Source organism: Aspergillus ruber (genome assembly GCF_000600275.1).
Source record: "Aspergillus ruber CBS 135680 unplaced genomic scaffold scaffold00019, whole genome shotgun sequence".
Classification (NCBI taxonomy): Eukaryota; Fungi; Ascomycota; class Eurotiomycetes; order Eurotiales; family Aspergillaceae; genus Aspergillus; species Aspergillus ruber.
Genome location: NW_024467315.1, coordinates 375789 through 401085, shown reverse-complemented (window position 1 = coordinate 401085; position 25297 = coordinate 375789). Strand labels below are relative to the sequence as shown.

General features: G+C 47.5%; 7 protein-coding genes and 1 non-coding gene across 8 annotated transcripts; 4 read left to right on the top strand and 4 right to left on the bottom strand.

The window, feature by feature from the left end:
* The first annotated feature begins 1320 nt into the window (after window positions 1–1320).
* Window positions 1321–2799, top strand: EURHEDRAFT_413926 (uncharacterized protein). The gene is made up of 3 exons (XM_040782290.1): window positions 1321–1800; window positions 1908–1967; window positions 2023–2799. The coding sequence occupies exons 1-3, from the start codon at window positions 1565–1567 to the stop codon at window positions 2684–2686; spliced, it is 960 nt and encodes a 319-aa protein (XP_040637601.1). The 5' UTR covers window positions 1321–1564; the 3' UTR covers window positions 2687–2799.
* A 1062-nt stretch (window positions 2800–3861) lies between these two features.
* On the bottom strand, window positions 3862–5955 carry EURHEDRAFT_413925 (asparagine--tRNA ligase DED81). The gene is made up of 3 exons (XM_040782289.1): window positions 5881–5955; window positions 4145–5826; window positions 3862–4085 (listed from the first exon to the last, which is right to left on the bottom strand). The coding sequence occupies exons 2-3, from the start codon at window positions 5740–5742 to the stop codon at window positions 3959–3961; spliced, it is 1725 nt and encodes a 574-aa protein (XP_040637600.1). The 5' UTR covers window positions 5743–5826; window positions 5881–5955; the 3' UTR covers window positions 3862–3958.
* Window positions 5956–8189: 2234 nt separating this feature from the next.
* On the top strand, window positions 8190–10667 carry EURHEDRAFT_458974 (putative differentiation regulator (Nrd1); the record flags this gene model as incomplete). Its single annotated transcript, XM_040784545.1, has 1 exon — window positions 8190–10667. The coding sequence occupies one exon, from the start codon at window positions 8190–8192 to the stop codon at window positions 10665–10667; it is 2478 nt and encodes an 825-aa protein (XP_040637599.1).
* An 843-nt stretch (window positions 10668–11510) lies between these two features.
* Window positions 11511–13322, top strand: EURHEDRAFT_413921 (Iwr1 domain-containing protein). Its single transcript, XM_040782288.1, has one exon. The coding sequence runs from the start codon at window positions 11943–11945 to the stop codon at window positions 13077–13079; it is 1137 nt and encodes a 378-aa protein (XP_040637598.1). The 5' UTR covers window positions 11511–11942; the 3' UTR covers window positions 13080–13322.
* Window positions 13323–13662: 340 nt separating this feature from the next.
* Window positions 13663–13734, bottom strand: EURHEDRAFT_t97. Its single transcript has one exon. It is a non-coding gene; the product is annotated as a tRNA-Arg (tRNA).
* A 6342-nt stretch (window positions 13735–20076) lies between these two features.
* Window positions 20077–20544, bottom strand: EURHEDRAFT_413917 (uncharacterized protein). Its single transcript, XM_040782287.1, has one exon. It carries the CDS (start codon window positions 20345–20347, stop codon window positions 20192–20194), a length of 156 nt encoding a protein of 51 aa, XP_040637597.1. The 5' UTR covers window positions 20348–20544; the 3' UTR covers window positions 20077–20191.
* Window positions 20545–20866: 322 nt separating this feature from the next.
* Window positions 20867–21217, bottom strand: EURHEDRAFT_113603 (uncharacterized protein). Its single transcript, XM_040777698.1, has one exon. The coding sequence runs from the start codon at window positions 21088–21090 to the stop codon at window positions 20908–20910; it is 183 nt and encodes a 60-aa protein (XP_040637596.1). The 5' UTR covers window positions 21091–21217; the 3' UTR covers window positions 20867–20907.
* Window positions 21218–21262: 45 nt separating this feature from the next.
* On the top strand, window positions 21263–22452 carry EURHEDRAFT_413916 (uncharacterized protein). Its single transcript, XM_040782286.1, has one exon. It carries the CDS (start codon window positions 21344–21346, stop codon window positions 22142–22144), a length of 801 nt encoding a protein of 266 aa, XP_040637595.1. The 5' UTR covers window positions 21263–21343; the 3' UTR covers window positions 22145–22452.
* Window positions 22453–25297: the final 2845 nt, after the last annotated feature.

The following is a 25297-nucleotide window of genomic DNA, read 5'->3' as shown; positions in this document are numbered from 1 at the left end:
AGAAGAAGAAGATAGTCAAAACAGGATAATGATGAATTCAACGCTGCCAATGGGATTCGTAAGGCGGGGGGGACGGTACATTTACGGAAACATGCCATGATGTTATTCATTACTTGATCGAGACATATTCTGAAACAGCAATAAACAGAAAGGCCGTACTTCTATCCTGTACAGTTAAAGCTGGGGGGGCAAAAATAATAGCACAGGAATTAATATTGGGTTATCTAGATTTCCCACAGGATTCAATAGAGGTGACAGTGACAGACAGACGGTGATGGTAGGGCTGCACATGGCCCGCTCATTGGCGGTGGTCAGTCTATCTGACGTGCGTCTTTCTGGGGATGGTGTGGGTGGCTCTTCTAGACTCGGGGCCCGTGGAGCAATGACCAGGCATGGTCTTTTGATCTTAGCACTAAGGGAAGTGAGGATGCCCGATGACCTGCAGATGGTCAACGATCTAGATTGATAGTCTTTGTGCTTAGTTTTATTTGAATTTTAATATATAAAGTGTCCCTTCATCCCTCTGTTTTTGCCTCTGTCCATAGTACTCAAGTCACTCAGTCTCATCTGTCAACTAAATATAGAAGTCGAGGTGAGTCTAGACAGGTCACGTGTGGCCATTGCGTGTTGCCCGCGTCTCTGCCTCAGGCCGTGACTGCCGGTCTAGAACGGCAGTTGACGTGCTTTACTTACCCTATGGTCTACGCATACAAATACTGACAGTCATGCTTTCTTCATCAGTTGATCTTTCCCGGGTTCTCTTTCTTCTTTCTTGACATTTTTGAAATCATTTCAACTACCGATAACTACCTCTCTTGACTACCTGTCTTAACACTTCTCTTAATACCTCTTTTTCTCCCCCGCACTACAGCACTCGTTGGATTATCCTTATATTGTTCCACATTCTGAGCGATTTCCTAGACCTGTCAGCTGCTCTACGTTAATCCCTCACTGCCCTTGCATACGCATTCGGTAGAATAGTAAAAAATCAGAGTAAAGACGAGGAACAAAGAACCGGACTAAGAGAAACCACAAACGGTATGTAGCTTATCTTTCTCCATTCAGGATCTGTTATCAGGTGCCACGGACGGTTTCTAACCGGAATTGTGCCAGTCCGCTACTTCGTATTCGCCGGTCTCAGTCGAGCTTATCACCTTTCTCGCCTCCCTCCCGAGTACATATTCACTCTGCATTATCATACATACATACATTCCATTTTCGCCTCTTCACAGGAGTGACGATCTCACCGCGCGTGCTCTTGTCCAACCTCGGGGTGTTTCTGCATTGGTTGCTCGGCTTTCCAGAACTTGATCTTCATTCTTTTTTTTTCTACTTCCCCCCCTTATCGAGTACAACGGTCTGAAACGGCATTGCCCTTTTTTCGTTCAACCCGGGAAATCTCTCATACTGTGCTGCGGCTTCCCTATCAGCATTTCACCCAAGGTCCACTCCATTCCGATAATCCACTGGGGGACCGGCCCTCGCAAGGTACCATCGAGTCAACTATCCATACCGAATTGTCAATAGTTCCGTCTCGTGGATGAGACGAGTCTCACCGCCATCCATGACTCAAAGCACCGCTCACACCCTCCATCCCTCTCCCTTCTCCTCCTCTCATCATCACCAACACCGCCGCACTCCGTCTAATGGTTCCAAGTTGAGAGCTGTCCGGCCCGCTCTACATCGACGAGGCACAACAAATTACTCTATTCACAAGCTGGGTTCCGGTCAGGCAAAGCAATCGGTCAGTGTTGACGACGATTGCGAGTCGGAAATGGCGGCCAGCTTTCTCAATTTCTGGTATGTCCAAGAACCTTACACCCGGTTCGGTCATCTGCGGGTTCCCTATCTATAGATAACCTTGCGTCGACGCGTCCATTGTTCCTCAAGGCTGACTCGTTCTGCAGCGCCATGTGCGAGAGACAGATTACTGTACCGGACAATTCTCTTCTGTACTGTAGTGAACGGTATGCTATAAAAACCTGGACGTTTTTCCCTGGACTCCTACTAAATTTTCCATAGCTGCCGCCGCAAAGACTCTTGCAAACCATTGTCGGCTTCTTGCCCCTCTACTGCCTCCATGCCTCTCTCTACCTCGCCTCCGACCTCTCCTCCCATGTCGCCGCGGGCCATCGTGGCTCCCATGACACCCACCCGCAAGCCCAGTGCTGTCATCCGGATACCCGGCGAACACCACGATGCCAAGACAGATCTTGATCCAAGTGAATGGAAGCCGGTAATACCAACGGGCTCGGTGCCCAATGGTCTCAGCACCTTGGCGACATCCGAAGCTTGGAATTACCTGTCTCAGTTCCACGATGAGCCTATGGCGCCCACGCGTCGACCTCGTGCCATCCACCGCACTTCGACGACTAGCTTGTCCGCGTTGAGTGCACCGAGTATGTCCGGGATCGCTCTGCCGGCGTTGACCAGTACTCCGTCCACGGTCGCTTCGTCCTTTAGTAGCAACGCGTCAGAGGGATTGTTGCACGAGCCGATTCATCATCGTCCGTTGCCACCTCGCCATAGCAGCTCCAGTGTTACCAAGGGTGTGCAGCTTGTGGTACCCCATGTGAAGACTTCGGCCGAGGATGTCACGGCGCCTGACATGTCGGATCACGGGTCGATCTTCCCCGCCAGTAGTTCCATCTGGAATGGATCCGACAAGACTCTGACAAGAGCTTGATTTCTCTTATGTTTACTATCTTTATTTGTTTCACGAGCCGGATGGACACACGGATGAGGATATCACGATTGACTGATGACTTGACGGGCATGTTTTTTTTTTTTTTTTTTTTTTTTTCCATCTTGATTTCCAGCGATTCATGAATAGATTTTTAATCGGACAACCGGATAATTGCATAGGTAGATAAGCACAATTACTACTGTCTTTACTGGACACTTTTCACTATCATCCACCGTAGCACACTCTGGGACTACAACCATAACCGTCTGAAACACAACACATACAACACCCCTTCTTTAGCACCATCCATCTATCCATCCCAAATGAAAAAAGAAAACTCACAAAAGAAACTTCCACATTCAAGCTCCACAAGTCCTCAGGCAGACAGTGTATCCTCGGAAAAGGCCGTGGATGGAACCGTGAACTGGGACGGGGCTGGAGATAGAGGTTGTGTACGATTCGATAAGACACTGTAAATAGAATAGAATGGGTATGTTAGTTTCTATGGTGTTTAGTAGCAAGTAGCGGAGAATGATTTGCTTGTTTTTTAACCTTTTTAAGTCATAGCCTGCTATGTATATCATTTACTGATCCAAGGCATCGCGTGGCGTGGTGTTGCATACTGGACATGTAGGTGGCGATTAGGCATCATACACACAGGACGCATTGACGTTTGTATATTAAATTGCGGATTATAGGGCTGGTACTATGGTGCCTGTTAATGAATAAAGAGGAATAATCTGTAGGTTCTGTTAAATCTGTGAATGTCATCAGTTTGGGTATAGACATCCTCATCAGGTTATTTTGAAATTTTGTCTCTCGCCTTCTGTAAGAAACATCGTCGACTGTTAGATACCATCAGTGCAAACATCCACGGCGCCAGTCTACGGAATATTGTCGATTCTGAAATATTAAGTTAGCAAGTTGCCGGCAGAATCTCTAAGAATAATACATGACATATTGTGCCCTCACTTGAAACCAGCCAGAGTTCGATACCGAAAATTGAGGCAAGCAGATCCCAGGTCTTTCCTACCGTTTGGCGTGAACTCCTGGACACATGTGCTCAAACCGGGATTTCCGCATGTTGATATGTCGAAGTTGACTTTTCGTGGCTTCAAGGCTTTCGTTGGTTGATATATTCTACACCCTGTATTTTATGTTATACTTAGAATTATAGATGCTGGAAACTGATTGTATGGGTATTCATCGAAATCATTCATATTCCTACTGCTTTTCCTTAAATAAACGTAAATAAAGTCCACATCAAACAGATTAAGGTGTGCAACGACCAGTGAAACGAGGATACAAACTGCAATCCCGAACAGTGTACCGAGCACACAACCAAGCCAGGAATCTTTCGAGACCGAGACCGTATCCACCGTGGGGGGAGGTACCATACCTACATTAATTGTTAGCATCCAAGTAATGAAGAGGACATAAGAGAGGGGGGGAACCCACTTTCTCTGGTCAGTGTACCAGTAATACGGCGAAGGATCCATGCCCTCACGCTTGTAGGCCGTCATCAACTCCTCCCAGTCGTCCATTCTCATACTACCACCGACAATCTCACCAACACCAGGCATGAGGACGTCGACACTCTCAGTGACGCGACGGTCTTCGGGGTCACGCTTCATGTAGAAGGCCTTGATCTCGGTAGGGAAGTGGGTAAGGAAGATGGGAGTGTTGATGATGTCGGTCATCTTACGCTCAGCAGCCTCAGCAATGTCATCACCGAACTGGTGGGGCTTGCCCTCTTCGTTGGGGATGTCGTGCTCACGCAGCCATTCGATGGCATCGGCGTATTTCATGCGGCGGAAGGGACGGCTGGGGGGCTTGAAGTCGGGGTTGAGTTGGTTGATGAGAGCCGCGGTGGCGGGCTCCGCCAGGGTAAGTTCGATGACGCGACACATGACCTCTTCGAGGTGTTCGAGGAGGTCGTTAAAGGTGATGAAGTCGAGCTCGGCCTCAAGGTGCGTGTACTCGGACAGGTGGCGACGGGTGAGAGACTTTTCAGCACGGAAGGATGGGCAGACGCAGAAGACGTCACCTAGCGAGGGCAGGCAAGTTTCCAGGTACAGCTGCGAGGATTGAGTGAGGTAGGCGTTTTCGCCGTAGTAGTCGAACTTGAACAGCGTGCTGCCACCCTCGACCTGGGTCTGGACCATCGCGGGCGGGGTCACTTCGAGCATGCGGTTCTCCTCGAATGCCTGGCGGAATGCCCGCAGCGTGGCCGCGCGCACCTTCATAACAGCCGATGAGGTCTCACCACGGAGCACCAAGTGACGGTTGTCGTAGAGGGTCTGCGGGTCCGCGTCGGGGGCGACACGGGTGGTGATTGCTTCCTTGTCACCAGCAGCACGTCCGATAACAGTGAAGAAGTCCGCGTGGAGTTCGCGGTTGTTGGGGGCGTGTTGCTTAGGCGGGACCGCCTTCATCTCACCGTGGATGGACATCGAGGTCTCAAGGGTGAGAGTCATGGCATCGTAGGTCTTGACCAGGTCACCGGTCAGGACACACTGCAAGTATCCGTATCCATCAGCCAGGGTCAAGAAAATAACACCCTTCTGAGCGCGCAGACGATGCACCCGTCCCAGCACGCGCACACGGGTTCCCGGGGTCTCAGACTCGGGGGAGCCCAGCTTCACGACCTCCGGGTCAGTGACATCCAGACGGATGCGGGTAGGCTTAGGGAGCGAGGTGTCCTCCTTGATGACAACCTTCTTGGCCTCCTCCAGAACCTGCTGGCGCTTGTCGGCCTCTTCCTTCTCCCGGATAGCCAGCTCCTGCTCCTTGGCGGCCTTCTTCTTGCGCTGCTCATAGAGGTTGGTGGCCTTCTTTATGGCCGACTTGGCGGCGGGCTTCCATTCCAACTTGGCGGCGGGGTCAACATTCTCGCCGGCGGGCTCGGTCTGGGACTTGCGCATGAAGTACTGCGTGCCATCGGTGGGAGCGTGTTGAAGGAAGGCATGGGCGAGGGTCTTGTAGGGTGCGGATTCGGAGCCGTTGGCGGTCGAGTCGTCGCGTCCGACGTCCTCGTCAACGTAAATAGACGTCATTATGAGAATTTCCTTTGGGGTGTTGAGAGGGGAGTTCGCCGAGAATGTGGGAGTTAAGGGCTGTTATAGGCCGCACATGTGAGTCATGAGCTTGTCAGGACGAGGGAAAAAAGGAAATTTAAGGGCAATGCCACTCACCGACAGACAAGACACTCCGTCTAATCGAGTATTATAACCCGTTCAAGCTCAAGGGAAGCGGTCCGAGAAAAGTCGCCAAACAGTTGGATGGTTTGAATTGAATTTTGAAAGCGGTTGGAGGGGCGGATAAGAGGGGCTTATGCCTCAGGTGTCAGTACTGCGCTAACCTATTCCGGATAACTATATGAATTTACCCCGGACTGCGGAAGAGACGTGTAGATACGCCTACTATGATAGGAAGAATGAAAAATCAATGTATATCGTACTTAGTATGTGCATTTAGACGCATTTGATCTGTTTACCGAAGCCTCAGCTTTACTGTACTCTAGTTGCACAAATATAGAGTCCGCTATCTCTACAGAAATGACACTCACCATGTATTACTTCTTACATGTACTCCGTAAACACTGCATATTTGAGATTAGCGAATAACCCAATGCCATCGTATAGTTTTTCGGCCCAGTTCTGACTAAGCTTGATATATGGGTATACAAATGTCGGTCGGGAGTTGCGTATGGACATGCCGGTGGGCAGCGGTCAGCATGAAAACACACCATGTGGCTATATGCACGCGCGTTCCTATCCCAACCACGTTATTGAGCAGTAGAGGATCTTTGTTCTTATCTTCCGGGGCAATCAAATGACGAGGCTTGAGCCTGCCTCGGGTTGCCGTGACTGACTAGGAAAATCATCCTTCATGGAATGATATTGCTGCGGAAACAAAGCAAAGAACTGAGTCACCTTGCTATGACCTGCATGATATCTAAACCAGTCTGAGAATAATAGACGAGATCTGGAACATGCTGCTGATACATGCGGTCAACAACAGTAGTCACCGCTGGGAGTACAGCAGAGTAGCATGACCCAATGTAAAAACTGGACCCGGAGAGCGCAATAAGGCTTCCAAATGGTTTAAGTATCATGAATTGAGTTGGAGTACGGAGTAGTTTATATCAGTAGTGGACATGTGGTTGATACAGAGTACATGAAGCGACAAAGTGATGAACGGCGATCCCTTGGTCCCCTGTCGACCACGTGATATACGATCAACCCCGGGATTTGGGTGGCGCTGTTAGAAGCAGCATGATCGGTGTGAGAGTACGAATACTCTGTACTCTTACACGTACTCTGTACGGTGTGCATAGCACTCTGTAAGAGTCAAAAGGAACGTACAGAGTAGTAAATACAGAGACGCGACGAATCACGTGGACACACGTGATTGATATTAGATGCCGGAGTGTCGTCTGTAGGAAACAGTTTATAGAGGATCTAAAGAAGCTGGTCGAATAAATAGAGATCTGGCGATAAGATGTCTGTCGAGACTGACGTTATGGTGGGATATAGGTTGTGCCCCTGATCCAGCGGGAGACGCGCCGTGGATCAAGCAACTCTCCTTTTCTCCCTATTTTTTTTATGCTGTCAGTAAAAGACGGTATTTTGTTATGATATTCAAGAAAAACAATAAATCAGAATAAAAAGTGCTTAATCGCATCATAATCCTAATCGTAATTATACAGTGTCTGGGGCTGGCAGGTCATTGGTGATAATATCCCCCTTTTTCGCAGTGACCCTCTTGTCTTCTCCATATTATTATCCTTCACTCACTCTTTTCATCTTCTCTCTTTCTCTCTTCTCTCTTCTCCTATTCGATTCCTTTTGGTGTTCGTTTCTCCTTCTTGTTTCTTTTCGATTCTCCCTCTTCTTTCTTCTTTCTTTCTTTTCCTTCTTCTTACCTTTTCATTTTCTTCGTGACCTCCGCCGGGGATTCTTATATTATTCTTATCCCTTTGGCCTAATCAACCACTGCTCTCTCTCCCTCTTTCTTCTTCTCTCTTTTTCATTCTGATTCTCTTGTATTCTTATCTTGTTACTATCCGTTTAATCTAGGTGGATCAGGCCCTTCTCTCTCGCTGAACTGGTTGGTGCATTCTCGTCTCCTTTCGCTTTTCTTCACGGTCTCCCCCCAAGTGCACATTCCAATCCAATCGGCCTCGGTCCTCCCTTCTAGACACGTCTCATCTAGAAATAATACTCTGGATTTCTGTTCCGCACATTCTCTTTCCTCTATTTCTTCCAAAACTTCGTGTCTATTTCGTGTCCTTGTGGGTGGCATTCAAGCCTATTATTGACTGTTGGCCGTTGTTTTCCACTCTGTTGTCCTTTTTCTACACTCCTCCCCTGGCTTACCCCATTCTCTCTCCTTGCCTGTTATCGATGATTGAGTGATTCATTTGCTTCCCCTTCGTCTGTTTACTCTCTTTTCCTGCGTTCGAATCGGTTTCCTTGACCGGTTCTCCTCCCGTCTTGTCATGCACGCTCCAGATACCTCCTATTTCTCTCATTTAAACGCAGACGCCACTGGTTTCTCCCACGAGGCATACAGCTCTAATAACACCGCTCCATATCAGGACCTTCCGGACCGCAATTCTCGTCACGCCAATATTCCCTTCGATACCGCCTCCACGCCGGGCCACTCCACCGCCGATATGGCCACCTCCGGGACCTTCGACATGAACTTCACCCCCCTTCTTCCCTCTCAACTGCTCCTCGGAAGCCCCTTCCAGCCTGGAACCCCTTCCGCTTTTACTTCGCCACAGTTTACCAACTTTGGTGGTTTCTCCCAACCCAATGCCCCGGCACATTCTCAGAACCCCCAGAACCAGATCGGAAGTCCGACACAGGGTACGCAGAATGGGCTATACTCGGGAATGATGCCACCCGATGGCATGGGTAATCAGCAGTATATGAATGGTCCGCAGTCGCCCATTAACGGCAGCATGGGAGGTTTGGGAAATGCCGCCTTTGGAAGTCCCGCGGCGTCAGTCACCCCGGGCCTCCTGTCGGGAACGAGCCGAACCGTGTACCTGGGTAACATTCCCGCCGAAACGTCCGCTGAAGAGATCCTGAACCACGTCCGCAGTGGCCAGATCGAGTCGGTTCGCCTCCTCCCTGACAAGAACTGTGCCTTTATTTCCTTCCTCGACAGCAACTCGGCTACCCATTTCCACTCCGATGCGATCTTGAAGAAGCTTGCGATCAAGGGAAATGACATCAAGGTCGGCTGGGGAAAACCTTCCCAGGTTCCCACGTCTGTGGCGCTTGCGGTGCAGCAATCTGGCGCGTCGCGCAACGTCTACCTTGGTAACCTGCCCGAGGAAATGAGCGAAGATGAGCTGCGGGAGGAGCTAGGCAAGTTCGGTCCCATCGATACCGTGAAGATTGTCAAGGAGAAGGCCATCGGATTCATCCACTTCCTGTCCATCAGTCACGCGATGAAGGCCGTGACCCAGTTACCCCAGGAGGCCAAGTGGCAGGCTCCGAAGCGGGTCTTTTACGGTAAGGACCGCTGCGCCTACGTGTCTAAGACGCAACAGCAGAACGCCGCCCAGTTCCTGGGGATTGCGCCGGGATATGCGCACATCCTCAACTCCGCTGATCGCGATCTGATCACCAACGCCCTCGCCCAGCAGTCCGTTGCGGCGGCCGCCGTCGCCACGACCGCTGGAGGAGTGAACAACCTGGGTAACCGCACCATCTACCTTGGAAACATTCACCCTGAAACCACCATCGAGGAGATCTGTAACGTGGTCCGCGGTGGTCTGCTACACCACATTCGTTACATTCCCGACAAGCACATCTGCTTCGTTACCTTCATCGACCCGACCTCCGCCGCTTCCTTCTACGCCCTGAGTAATCTGCAAGGCCTGATGATCCACAACCGTCGGTTGAAGATCGGCTGGGGCAAGCATTCCGGTCCTCTCCCACCGGCCATCGCACTGGCCGTTAGCGGTGGTGCCTCGCGTAATGTGTATGTTGGCAACCTGGACGAAACCTGGCCTGAGGACCGCCTCCGCCAGGACTTCTCGGAATACGGAGAGATTGAGCTCGTCAACACGCTCCGCGAGAAGAGCTGTGCCTTCGTTAACTTCACCAACATTGCCAACGCCATCAAAGCCATTGAAGGCATGCGCAACCGCGAAGAATACCGTCGGTTCAAGATCAACTTTGGCAAGGACCGTTGTGGAAACCCACCGCGCCAGACCGGCTCTCAGCCTAATCGCAATGGAGCCGGCATTGACGGTCCGCAATCGCCATCGCCAGCCCTCAACGGCTTTCACCAGAACCTCAGCCAGTCCGGCTCGCAGTCCAGCCCCACGCACCCTGCACTGTCGCCAGCACCGGGCTCGACCGGCTCTCAGAATGGACAGCGCCACCCGTTGCAGACAGTGTCGTCGCCATCTGGGGTTCTGAACGCAGGTGCCAACAACCCGTTGACCATGTACCTGAACCAAATGTCTGCTCAGCAGACACAGGAGCAGGAAAACCGCCTGAACGACCCAATGTCCTTGGCGGCTCTGCAATCCCAATCGCTGCCCCAGCCTCCGACCCCACAGCCGCTGTACAACGGTTCCAGCCCGGATGAGCTCACCAACGGCAGTAGCATCGAACCCCCGATGCATCAGCACAAACCGTCCGCAAATGGGTACTTGAACGTCTCCACTGGCCCTACGGGACCTGGTCACCATGCTACCGCAAGCACCAGTAGCTTGAACGTGCCTCGTGCGCAGCACTCGCGGGCTGTTAGCTTGCCTTCGTTCTCTCAGGAGCCGTTTGGTCCTGTGTCCCAACCCGGACACGGCCGCCCAGGTATCTCCCACGGACCGCAAGCAAGCTTCTCCAGCTTTACCTCTGCCTTGGGTGGACTGAATCACTCTGGTTTTGGCCTGGCCATCCAGAACGACAACCACCTTCCCGGCTGGGCTGAAGAAGAGATTGGCGCCAAATAGATGCATTTTGGTCCGATCTCTTGACATTCCCTTCTATTTTCTATTTTTATTTTTTTTTGGCATGTTTCATTTTATCTCATTTATATTCATTTTTATTACATTTTCAAATTCCTTTGGTTTCTATGTCATCTCGATAATTCCCTTCTTGTATTGGTTCGGTTTGTTGTTTACATTTTGTGCAAAACTTCCCCTTCTCAGCTGCCGATTTCTACAAGATTTTAATAATCCCTTTCTATCATCATATTGTATTGCTATCCCTTTTTGATACTTTTTTTTTTTTTTTTTTTTTTTTTTTTTTTTTTTTTGGGGCTTTTTCTGCTGCTATCTTGTTTACCTGTTTTGTTTGGCTACGAGAGTGCGATGTCGATTTTAAAGCTGAAACCGGTTCAGCTCGGAACTGTCCTTGAATGTCCTATACTGTCCATTTTATTTTGCATTTGCGATGTCATTCCAGCGGATATAATCCAGAGCATATAGTCAGAGTCAGTTCCTCCTTACGAGGTTTATATAGCTGCGGAATCAACTCGTTCACCATGGGACGGGATTGAGCGTTGGACCATAGAAGCAATGATAATAATCCGCAATCTGTCCTTATAATAGTCTTGACCTACCACCAGCTTGTTTCATTCAGTTGTCTTTCCTTGATTGTCCAAGGAATATTTTTATATTTAAGGGTCACGTGGTAATAAACGGAACTAAACTACTTCGGGATCCGCTTGAAGAAACGTGACAGTTCGCCATTCCAGCGGTCGTTCATTTTTACCCCATTCGCCATTCTATTCGCTCTAGATCCGGGTCTCTAATAATAATATCACCTCCTCACAATGGCCCTCCCCCCAGAACAAATAAACATCAAACGCCGCCGCGAAGAAGAACCCGTGGAAACACTTTGTAAGAATAAAAACCCTCTCCCTTGTTCCTAAAGGAGTCACTATACATCTCCATAACCAACCCATTATAATACGTCTTAACTAATGATTAAACACAGATATCCAATCCGAACTCCACCAAACAAAGCGCCGCTTCACAGACTTCGTCTTCCAACGAGTCACTATCAGTGGCAAAGATGGGTCTCGTGTTGGCGGTGATGGTGACGCTGGCCAGGAGTCAGGTAGTTCTTCACCAGCTATTCCACCGTCAGGAAGAGTCTTGAAGACGCCTAGGTCGGTGAGCAGCTTGAAGGTTTCCAAGAAGGTGGCGGGGAGGAATCCATTTGCTGGTCTGGGTATTGGGGGTGCGAGTGGGAGTGGGAGTGGTGCTGCTGGTGGGGTGCCGATGGTAAGGGCTACGTCGCCGGGTGCGGAGTTCAGGGAGGAGAAGCGACTTGCAGTGGCGAGGAGGGAGAAGGAGGAAAAGGTCAAGAGGGCGTTGCATTCTTCTGCGACAGCTCCTGTGCCTGCACATGCGACTGGTCCTGGGTCTACGCCTGCGCCTGCACCGGCGAAAGCTGGGTCTGAATCCCCCGCGCCTACGAGCCGGAGTGGGAGTGGGCGTGCTAGTCCGGCATCTGCTGTATCTTCATCTGAAAAGGGGGCAGCGAAGACGGGCGTATCCGCGTCAGTACGCCGCTTCCAGATCTCGCGGTCCGTGGATCTCCGCCGGAGTGTCGAGGGAGGCATCCAGAAACGAAAGGGTCAATCAGGTGATGCCGTGGCGGTTCTGGTTGAGAAGTTAAGGGGCAAGTCGCATTCGCGAAAGGCGTCGATGGTGGTGGATCATTTATCGCAGGCGGGTGATGGTGCGAAGGTTGCTGCTGCCGCGGCAGTGGAAGAGCCCGCGCGACCTAGGAAACGGCCTGTTGTGAACCAGGCTGAGAAGAAGTGGCGAGAGGAGAGGAAGAATGCAATTTCCGCTGCGAAACAAAATATTTCGCACGTAATGGATAAAGGAGAGGATGAATCGGAGCGGTTGGCAAAGCAGTTTGAACAGATTGCTCTGGAGCTGGATGGTGATGGTGGCAGTACTGTCAGAGATACGGAAATGAGCACAGCACCCGCACCAAAACCATCTCCAACACAACCAAAGCCACCACTCAAATACCAACCCCGAACACCAACTAAACCTCGTCCAGCAGAGACCAAAGCATCCTCAAGGCTACCTTCCGAACACCAATCCAGCGAAGCAGTCGCAACCGACTCAGATAGCGACGAAGACTACGTCTACGACGTCTACATCCGCAAGCCCCTCCCAGAAGCTGGCCTCTTCTCTAACCCGCTCACAGACCTCGAAACCGACCAAGACGCGTGGTTCCGCCAAAATGGCATCGACACGACACGCCAGGACATTGGTGTCATTGTCATTACCCAGGAAGACGAGGGGTACTGGGAGAACTTTGTCGAGAGTGATGAGGAGGAGGAGTGGGATGATGAGGATGCGGATTCGAATGGTACCTCCCCCCTTACCCGTTTCTGAACATCTTTCCTTTGGACAGAATAAGAATGCTGATTATAAAAGCGGAAAATAACCCCGCAAACGACTACCCTGACGAAGAACTCTCCTGGGACGATGAAGACGATGACCCGTCAGCTGTGTATGGGAGGTATCGCCATAACGCAGTTTCTGATAACGAGGAATTTGACTTTGATGATTCTGCGAGTGAGGGGTATGGTGCGAGCAGTAGGAGGTATGGGCGGTTTGGGTATACGCAGGATTATTCGGATGATGAGGATGGGTATTAGCGTGACGGGCACGGGATAGCTATCTAGCTGTCAAATTGCTCGGTTGGAATAGTATGTTTACTCAGCGGTCACGTCATGCTACATTAGTTCATGACAAGCCTACGAAACCCTCGATTGCAGTGATATAGAGGGTCCATGGGATCACTCCGATAAACCCTCGCTTGTGTTTCAGAGTAGACATGAGAGGACTAATCAAAGCAAAAATGAAAAACAAACCGAGAGTACTTCGTCGAAGATAAACAACAACAATAACAATTAGCGGGTTCGGAAAGCACGCAAAAAGAGATTATGATAAAGCCAGAAAATTTTGCCAAAAAAGCTCCCGGCGGGGCTCGAACCCGCAGCCTCAAGATTAGAAGTCTTGCGCGCTACCATTGCGCCACGGGAGCTATTGTTGTGAAACCGATCATTAATAAAGTACAACATTGTATTTTAATAAGTTCATTTTTAATTATATCGTCAAATGTTGTCCCCGAAACTTCCCGGCCCTCGAGACCCCTTATTTCACTGCTGACAAGTTCCAGTGGGGATTTCGTGACTTCGTGTATGCCTTGGTGCTCATCGGTAACTTGGTGGTACTTGTCTGAACGTGTTCCAGGTAGGCGATTCTCCAGGATCTCCGTGATAGTATCTATACAGAGTAACTTAAGATCTGGAAAGTCGAATGTGTACGGCAACGAAATATACTTTGAGGTTCATTAGAACATTCTTGTTGTGTATGATACTAGGCTACAGAAATCGCGAGTCTCTTGGAGGATTTCAAACCAACTATTTTCGTCATGCCCCGGAGACACCACCATGATATTGACATTCGAGCAGGACTCTTTCATATCATGTTCGAACTTCCTCTTGCATTCTGTTCTTTGGCTTGATCCACCTATTTAAGTCGTGGAGGGAGGCGTGCAGCCTAATTCGAAGGACAGCGAATTTCTGGATGGCCCTTTTTGCCGTATCTACCACATGGAGCCTTTTTGTAATTTGTTACAATATGTCCCTCTTCCTTGCAGTATACACAGGTGTTTCACTGTGGACAATTCCTTTTTGTCAAGCCACAGAACCCATATCGCTGGTAATATAGGGCGTCATGTGTTGGTATGAAAGACACTTTTCCCACCTACTTGAGACAGCTAAAGCTAAAGAAAAGAAAAGATACGGAGTAATTTTCACGGGCTTGTGACTAGTAGCTAAAACGAATGCTATTCATATCTAGACTAGGTAGCCTTATGACAAAAATATCGAATCTGGAGAAGAAAAGAAAAGAAGGAAAAAGGCCTATTTACATAAAAAATTTTTTCATGAGGATCGTGAAACATGGCTAAGCAGCCGTTTGTCTTAATTAATCGCATGACATCGTTGCTTGCCAATAAAGGCGCTGAACTGTCACCTGTGACTGTTGAATGAAGGACACTGGAAGTCAAAAAGAGACTGAAAGAGAAGGTCCTCTCTGTTTGTTCTTCGTTAGGCTGACTTGACCGAGCAACCTACTGCACCACATTTATCGGTATATTTGCAGAATTGGCAAGTTTATTTTGAATGTAGAATTTGTATATAATAGTTTTGAACTTGCTGTGATGCTTCTGGTAAATAAGTATTATATCTGAAAAACACCTTACACCAGCAACGTAGTTTGAAATTAGATCCCATTAAATATCGCTCTTCTGAAGACTTCTCTTACAGTGATGAGTAAAAGAGACCCATGTAGTATTATAGGCACAGGTGGCTAACTCTCCATTCATTTCGACCATAGCCTATCCAGTTTTTCTGCCTCCATGGTCCCTGGATACTTCCATGGTCAACGGCTTTCGTCGCATATTCCCAGATTTGGATAGTTAATTCCAAGATCTTTATATAGGCACTTAAGAAACTCTTAGTAGAATAGACATAGAAGCTAAGACATTCCAACGCTGCTGGGGGGGCGCTTTTAATTCCTGTGGCGTCAAGGCAGAAATCGCATATATCAGATTCTGGAAAGTTTATATTAGTGCTACATTATATAGTCATCAAGTCGTCATTCGTTGATTAAATGTACTTGTATTTCAGACAAACCTTGTATGATCCCGGGTTGCTCTTGGGGTGCCAAACCTAGTTCTTGGGTGTCGTTTTTCAGAGTTGTTAGTTAGAATATGAGGACAGCCCTCCTCGAGTATGTATCCAGAAGAGAGCTATATATATCATATATGGCAAAACTCAATCCTAGAAACAGATACAAACAGTGGCTCACTTGGATTTTCTGTTCGGATATGAACTCCCGTGGGTCTTGCCTGAAGTTGGAGCGGTGTCACAAAGCAAGGTACGTTTAGTATACAAGTAGATTATCGGTGTGTCTTCGGGGTTTGAATATCAGAATGTTCTGGCTTTTCCAAAGGGTTAGATGGAGATCTACTCTGCATGTATGGGAACGCGTATAGCCTTTGTTTCATGGCCCGGAACATACCACATAAGCTCCTGTCAGCGGAATCGCATACGATATGATATGACAGAAGTCAAACTCAAGGAGAGACAAGGGCTTCAACCCCTAACTTTAACAGTGTCTGCACATATGAGCAATATTACAATACGCTTTCTTCTCCTTATACTCTGGAGGTCAATCGGCGTTTCTTTCGTATATACTAGAAAGCAAGTACGTATGGAGGTCAGAGGTGAATACTCTTTTGGTGTGTTGGTATTCAGCAGGCATTTGGATTTGGTATTTTGTTACTCTTATGGATAGGATGTAGCTTATTTCCCGTCAGTGGTCTCTAACTGCACCTCGTAAGAAGTACGTTGACATTGATTTGCGGTGAGGATATAGATAGATAGATAGCTACAAAACACATGACTTGAGCAGCAGTCAGTCAATTAAGCAAGATGTACCGAGTGACCCAAATTCATTTGTGCTTCTTTGTAGGATTGCTATCGCGTCATATAATCTCTAGTTCACCATGCCGATATCATAACCGTTGGTGCACGGTTACCCACGACCTTGTAAACAACAAAGCGTTTAACACCCATCTATTACGTATAAGCACATAAATACACGCCCACTCAGCGAGATATGCGCCCCAGCGCTTACAAGGACTTACGCACAACCGCCAAGTAAGATCGTTATGCACCATGGTCTGCTGTTGCTGCCCTCTAGGTAATTTAGAACCAAACCCCGGAAAACGAACATCCCCAACAGCCCCCAAGCCTCGTCTCGAGCCCCAGTACCTAGTTCATTAAAGACAGATCAACCGATAGAGATAGACAGATAGCCGCGCGAATTAGCTCATGATAGAGTGCCTGCATACGGCATACACCCCAATCTCGTGTAAAGCAAAGCAACGCATTGCAAATCAATCAATCCCTTGCCTCGAGAGGTTGATCATGACGCTAAATCTCGTATAACGACCTCCTCGCACTGGAAAATGTTTCTATGGGTGATTTGACTGTTTTCTGGGATGCATTGCACGCTGTATGTATGTATTATGTAAGGGCGGATGGATGTGGCTGTGGAAGGCTGGTGGCAGGTCTGTGATGTTGCCTGGGATGAATACCTGGCGCGATGGGTGAATTGTTGTTGATGTAGATGTAGATGTCGAGGCAAGACATGTCGAGTTGACGTATATGTCGATGTCGATGTGGATTAGATTGATGAACATTGTTCGTATGAATACCATTACTCGTACAGATACACATATGTATAATACATTATATTACATTACAAATCGGTATTTACCGGAGGATTCCAGACCTCCAATATGAACTCCGTAGTACGGAGTCTTAAAAAAGTACATCGCTAATAGCTCACTGATTTAGTCATATCTCGATTACGAACTCTTCACGCCAGTTGAATTAGTTGACAGGCCCAGCCGTGGACCATTGATTTAATCGGCGGAGATCGCCGACATGAAGAAAATCTCGCCATATACGAATCACCTCCAAGGCTAACAACTGGACAAGAACCAAACTTGGGGGTGGACCTTCTCGGGGGAGGGGGAAACTGCTTGTACAAAGTACTATGTATTGGCAATATCTCTGGATGGGCCAGGACAGCCTGCATAGTAGACATAATATGACTATCAGGAGACCTCTACCATGTACAGTGATGCATGCAGATGAATCAATCACCAACACCGAACCAACACCCTCCACCACAGCCAACAGACTCTGCGCATTAACCACCCAGTGTCTACGCAGCCGGACCCGACATTCTGGATGAAAATGTGATGGCGGTGCATTAGTTTTTGAGGCCGGCGACTGACCGCTTGTTTGCTCGTATTGACGGTTCAGGAGTTTTCCAGAGTAATTCCTCTTGTTCCGTGGAGTTATTCTAACCCATCTCCAAATCGGGGGTCTCAGGCTCGGAACATGTCACAAGACACCTACGCATTCTGACAAGTCTGAGAAAAATCCAATCTCGCAGCAAAAACTGTTAGTCGATCAACGGCCGCCGCGGCCGGGCCTGCTGGAGGTCAGTGTTATGTGCCTGCTGCAGCAATAGTAATAATAAGTTGCAATAAGAAATTATGATACAGCTAACTAGTGACAGAACCTGTTATTGGCTTCTATTATTACCCTTTTAGTTTTAAAGGAATGGTCTTTGCCCCACGTGACGGGGCCAAATCAACAAAAAAAATAAATTAAGAAAACTGGTTCGCTGGTTCGCTTGCGTTCGATTTCGAAATCCTCCGGTGGACTGCAGAAAGACTTACTTTACCTCCGGACCTCGGAGTATGAGAGTTATTACTCTACCGGGCACCCTAGAGGAGTTGGTTTCTAACGACCGAGATGCGCCGAATCTTTGTCTTCTCGTGTCGGATATGAACTGGAAAAGAAATAACTCACACTCATCACGGATTACATGTATTACGGAGTTGTACATTGTCCACAGTGAAAGATCTAAGATCGACCGATCATCTTGCGTCCTGGTCTTCACCTTCAACTCCAGACTGAGCAGCAAGAACAGTTTTCTGTCGATCGATGCCGCATCTTGCCCCTCAGTAGCGATCCTAGGGGGTAGGTGAAAGGTGTTGGCAGTTCCAAGAGAGTAACCGAGCACGCCCGCAATCTAGAATCAGGTCAAGTATTAATCTTTGACGATATGATTGATTCCTGATATCATTGACGGCCCAACAACTGCAGGACTTTTTGTTCATTCTGGGTCAATGCTCAGCAGACAACCCACCTCCCCTCTTTCTCTCTACTTTCCCTTCCATCAAATGGGCGATGCTGCATGATGATCTGTTCACCCGTCGACAAGTGACGGATGTGCAATGCTATTTTTGTGGGCTGGGTCCAGAAGACACGACACGTCTGCTGTATATCATCATATCATCATTTTATCGTTCACTGGCTGTCAAATGAGGAAATTGAAGGAAAAAAAAAAAAAAAAAATCAACCATAGTACCATGTATTGAAGATTTCTCCTCGCCCTCTCCCCAGAATTGTGGACTTATCATGCCATCGGTTCCCTGCAAACGAGAGGATTGTACTCCATAAGCACTCTGTAAATTACTATCATCCGTATCAGAGGGGGGTAAAACATCCGACGGTTGACAAGGCGATGCCGATCTTTCTTTTTCAACCTGTGGAATTTGCCGCTTTGCCGCCTCAGGAGGCAAGACCAAGGACTAACTCCTATATCCGTACGCACGCACGTACTCCGTACTCCGTAAAGAGCACAGTCGAGAGTCTGCGGGATCTCCCCGTCCGTTCCGGAAGGCCGATTATAACTAATATCAGACGGCCTGAAAATTTGGTCATTGCTTTTTATGGGCCGTCTGTCACTTTTTCTTTTTTGGTTTCGCCATTCGAAGAGCCAGGCGGAGGGGGGGAGTCCGTCGCCGCCGCCTAACTACTAACTACTAGGCAATATGCAATGCGGCGCAGGAGTTGGGCCCTTTGGCGGCTGTGGATGGGGCTAAGGGTGGTTAGTAGCTTTCCCATCAATCACACCTGAAGATCCCCGCCGTTACACAGTTTACTGTATCCGTAATCTGTAATTAGGAATACCTGGATAGGTGAGTCAGCCATGAGCTGGAGAGCCTCAACTAATAGGCTTGTACCCTCGAATGCTCAGCAGTTCTTGTACCAGTAGTAGTACTCCGGTCAGAGTACGACGAATGCCAGAATAAACTCACAATCCTAGCTAACATGTTCCACGCAAGACCTGCTCGCCACGTTATCCATCCAAAAAGGCTTTCTTTGTTCTTTGGCCGGGGGGTTGAGTGGTTGGGAATGGAACTAGAGCTCCAGACACTGCTTCGAGCACGGGGCACGTGACCGACAGCGGCTGCGGGTCACAATACTATTCTCGAGTTGCCGTAGTATAAGTGGTAAGGACGTACTGAGTAAGCGGAGATAAAGAAGGCAACTAGGAAGCATAGTCGGGGCCTAATATGATCAGGCATACCTGTGCTTTGAACCTTCCATAACTAGTTGATGTCCACTATGTACTAATTGCGCAAGTACTGTGCCGCAAATGCGGCGGTTAATTATCCCTCTGCAGACGTAATAATAAGATACGAGAGTTCTCACGCACAGAACAACTGGATGCAGTACGGCTAATACGGGTGTCTGTACTTGTATTTTTTGTAATAATCTGATCAGGAAAGTGGATCTAGTGGGGACAGGCTGTGCAAGACTTGAAAAAATAGTGCAAAGTCTGTCGGATTGACCGTCCCCACCTGACAGTTGAGTCTCAGATAAAGATAGAGCACTCTGTACTTCGTTCAGAGCGAGAGTATTTGTATGGACATATCAGGATAGATGTAGAATTTATCCAGAGGATATACGCCATACTACGTATAACACATACGATACAGATGTATCATGTATCTGCATGAGTTGGCAATACTGCTGAATACCAGCGTCAGAGCCGCGATCTTATTGGTCTGAGCGTCCCGACACCACGGTTCGGTCGCCAAGGCTGCTGCAGACGACATTCCGCGCCCAATAAGCGCGCTGGTTACCATACAGGAATACAGAGTGCAGGAGCAAAATACATATAGTGAGGAGAAAGGAGAGAGATATTGAGCACATCTTGTAGCAGTATAGGATGAATCTATAGTAGACTAGAAAAAGAGATGGTAGAAGTACTAAATCAATCTAGAATCGAATCTCCGTGATAGGAGATGGAGCTATTGATTGACATCGGGATTTGTCTGCTCCATTGCCCCCAGGAACCTTTTTTTAAAATTAAAAAAAGAGCTCAACCTCTAATATTACTCCGTATCAAATCTGTAACATTGCGGGGAAGTGGGAGTATAGAGATGATGATGACAGAAAAAAAAAAAAAAAAAAAAAAAAAAAAAAAAGCAAATAAGAAAAAACCGAGGATCTCCCAATCTGGCCGTGACGGACTGGAACTGGACCCTGTAGAATATTATAGTTAGTCGACAACGTGACCTGACAAGTCTCTTTGAAAGTGAACTCTCCACTCTCTTTTCTTTCATTCCCTTATTTTGCTCGCACTCTCCCCTTCTTTTTCCCATACACTTCCATTTTTGAACTGTTGCAATTCTTACGAGTCCTTGCTTCGAGACAGACAGATTGTCCACTTCTGTCTGCTACGTGATTCAGTCTATCGGCCTAGGGCTACATCAAACACCCAGGAAACAACAACCGCCACACGAACCAACCAGCAAACAATCCGGGAAAGGAAAAAGAAGGGAAGAAAAAAAAAAAAAAAGAAGGCGCTTTCCGAATCCCAACGTCTCGATTCGCTGCATGGATCCCAGCGTCCTTTCGCACATACTCCCACGGCCTAACTCATTTTGCTGCATGCCACCCTGGGAAACGTTGTTGGGATCGTCGCTGCGATTTGATTGACTAGTTTGACTCGATTGCACTGATTGATTTAATTGCCGTCGTCATTCTATTTTATTCTCCCTGTCGAAATTGGCGCAGGTCAATCCAGCGCTTTAAATCCTGCCCGCCATCACCTTTTCTTTTTCTTTTTTTTTTCATTCGAAGTAACATTCAACTATTTTTCTTTTCTGCAATTCTTCCACTACATATCAAATCACATCAATCGATATGGAAGCTCCTTCATCACGCCAGAGTCGAATGGCCATCGACTCTATCCTCAATCCTTCAGGGCCATCGTCTGACTCTGCGTCTTATACATCACCTGTCTCTCCGTCATACTATACCTACTCTTCAGAAGGCTATTATCCTTCTCATCGTCATTCTCATCAACATCACCGCCAATACCCATACCCTTACCCCGAGAGCACAAGGGCATCATTCTCGTTCCCTCAAGGTCCAGTCCCGATCACCTCGACTGAATCCTCTCCCAGCCCCTACTCCAGAGACCGCTACGACTCCGTATCCAGCAGCAGTTCCAGTCTCACCGCTCCAACAACCTCCTCAATTGCCTCAAGAGCCTCCACCACCTCCTCCACAGCAACCACAGCATCAGCAGGGCTGGAATCGGGCGACCGTCGCCGCCCGCCACGCCCCAAGTACGAAGAAGAAGAAATGTATTTCATCTGGTATCACCGCGTCGACCTCTGTCAGGAGTGGAAGGAAGTCCGCGAGTGCTTCAACCGGCAGTTCCCCAACCGCCAGCGCAGCGGCTTCCAGGGCATCCAATGCAAGTTCTACCGTTTCATCAAGGACAAGAGATGTCCTACACTACGGGAGCAGAGGCGTATGCGCGATGGAGAGTTCTTGCAGCAGCCGTCAAGTCCTCAGCATCACTCGTCTGGGACGACGGGGTCAGGGGGTTCGGATATGGGACCGCCGAAGTTTGGGGTTGTTGAGTGGATGGGGGTTTGGTATCCGTGGATGAGGGAGAATCAGGAGCAGGTTAGGGTCAAGAAGATATCGCGTTGATTCTTTTATTTCTTTTGCTTCTTGCCCTTCTGTGCAGTGTACAGGGGGGTTTAATTATGACGAGGACTCCATGATCAAGATACCTTTTTGTTTCTTTTCATCTTATGTTTTAACTCTACTCATTAGAATGGTCTTTATTACTACTTATTATCTGTACTATCACTGTTAATGACGATATCTGGAAGGTGTTCTGTTTATATTCGGCGAATTCTCGCACAAACTGCTCCTTCAAGCATCATACTATCAACCAATAGCCCAGTAATTACCAGTACCGTATGCTTGTACGCAACACCCAATATAATATAATACAATACAATACAGTAGCAAACCCACAAGTGGAGATTCTTCACACCAAAACAAGATCAAATCCCGAACCCAAATCCCAAAAGAGCACACATGCATATACTTCACACAGATGTGAACACCACTAACCATATTCATACACATACATAACATGCAGAATATGTACATAAATCCCCCTCCTCCAAAAACCGATCCAATAGCATTCCACTGGAAGATACATCCTAGATTTCTGTCGTATCCTGGGGAGAGCAACCGTGCACACCGATAATGAGTTAGTAGTGACTTGTATTCGTACAGCTCAGGATGTATATGTACCTTGCTTTTGGTTCTTTTGATTCTGGTCCATACAAAGTTGGTGAAAAATTGCTCCGGAATTCTGAGGCCTTGGAGATGACTACGAGTATGCCTTCCATAAGGTGTGCTATGCTGTGTTGAGTTTTGTTGATGCTGGTGCTGAAGACTCGAAGATTTAGATCTTTGAGCTTTGTCTCGGCTTGGTCTTTTTTGTTGAGTTGCCATTACTGACAGGTGGATATCTCATTCTTGCTGACGATATATGCACGAACTTGCATGTAGATATTGGTGTAATAAACAACATAATATGGCTGGTATCTACTAATGACAACGGTTCAGAAGAACATAGCACTGAGAATTGAACTTGAGTTGCTCAGAGAGAAAAGGTATACAGTATACAGGTCAAAACAAACCATTGTGAGAGACGGTGAGCTCTGTTCATCTGCAGGCTGTAGACATTAACCGTGTGTCTTACGATGGGTAGCTTGAGATGCATCGCGGGTATTACCCTAAGCTCAGATCTGAAGAGTTGTATATGGATCTCACTTGCAGCTATCATTTGCAGCTTCTCATGGTCGTATCATTCAAGGTCATTAGATCAGTTCAATCGGAAACATTTACATCCAAATAATCCCTCGATTTGCAGATATTGTGGACAGTCTCGTACTGGCTCATTATGGAGCTTGGTGCCAATAACATCAAAGTTACCATAGAATTAAAAAAGTCACTTTCGTGGTGGTACAAGGGGTATTTCCGGACTGTCCTTGACCGTTCCGTGCTCGATTTCTTCCGGGGCATACCATACTCAATCCATTAAATCCAATTATCCTCGCGTATATTCTAATTCGCTTTCGGGTACCCGTATCAATTCCAGCGCATATACGCCGTCATTCCACATACTGTTGACAAATCACTCTTCAATCAATTACGGAGTATACCGAAAGTTAAGATAACTGATTCAATACTGAAGACTCGGTACTTTAAACACATCAAAAACCGATCCCCCATAAACCCGGTCGAGAAACCCCTTGAAGAATCCCTCCGTAAGGAAGGCCGTATCCCGTAAATCACGGAGGCTCGATCTGGATCGATCATACGGTTATGGGGCCATTTCTGAAACATTCAACATCAGATCAATAGTTCACGGTTGAGTATACTCTACTAATTGCGGAATAAGACGAGTATCAACCGTCGACTGAGAACCGTAAGTCAAGCTATGCGTGTGTGACATAGCCCCACGGCTAGCCTCGATCAGTATAGACAGTGCATTTACAAACATTCCTCCCCCCTCCCAAAAAAATTTGGTCTGCCATGTGATTCTCCGACATTTTTCATTTATTCTGTCAATCAGATTCTGCAGAGAATAAACTTTGGTATCAATTATCGAATCCACTGTACTATTTTTTTCCGTACTCCATATGTATCCATATTTAGCGAAGTTTTGCGGCTTCAAAATGGATTAAAATTCAATAACATCGTTTGTTTACTTCTCGTCCCCGTTTAAATCATATGATGGTGTATGGCCCACTCGAACCACAGTTCGATATCGAGAATGCTTATTCTTCAAGTGCCGGTATGGTTGTATTTATGTACTTGTATGTAATACTACGTGTGCCAAAAATACATGATACGATATAATCCACTTGTATTTGCACAAATACGCATGTATTACTGTGCATAAATATACATAACCCTTTACCAAATGTTAAATCATTGCATAAACGAAGTATAATCCTTCTTGAAGAATTATGTGCTCACACACAGCGTACAGTACTCGCATACAGCATAGAATACGAACGGTCTGTAGATACGGTCTGTAACATTAGCACTCCTCTCCTGTATCCCCTATGTACAAGACCTCGCATAATTATACTATACGGAGTACTCCGAGAATAGGGCATCCCTTCTCGCTATCGCCATGCAAGATGACTGATGACTATTCAGTGCAGAGCGCGTGCAGTATGCCTTGCCAAAAATACAGCGTAGTATTTAGCTGCGCCGTGTAGACTAATATGCACTCCCTACATCCCCTGCCCCGGGATATCAAAAGAAGCAATAAGGCGGGTGGTAGTGATAGATCTACGATTGCATAGGGGGGTTATTGCTCTTGGAGTACTTTTGTACTTTGTCCGAGCCAAACCCGCCCGGTAGGCTAAGGTGAGGCTGAAAGAAAAGAAACGAGTGAAAGAAGAAATGAAAACAAAGAAGCAGCCAGGCTGTAACGGTTGATCGTAATCATCACGTTCGTTGCTGACGAAGCTATGTTGGTACTTTGTTCTGTGGTAGAACCGGAATTGGATATCCCATTGCCGGTTAAATCTGCAAGGATAAATTCAGGTTGGGAGGGTGCTGATCGGATGACACAGAAAAGAGTGCAGAGATCGACATTATTATTCAATTTCCTTCGAACATCTACGATTCATGATTCGTTTCCGCATTCCAGATCATTCGTGTTCCCGCACCTTGATACATACGACTGACAATTTGCAAGCTGAAATCAACTAAATTCGAAAAAAAAAAAAAAAAAAAAAAAAAAAAAAAAAAAAAAAAAAAAAA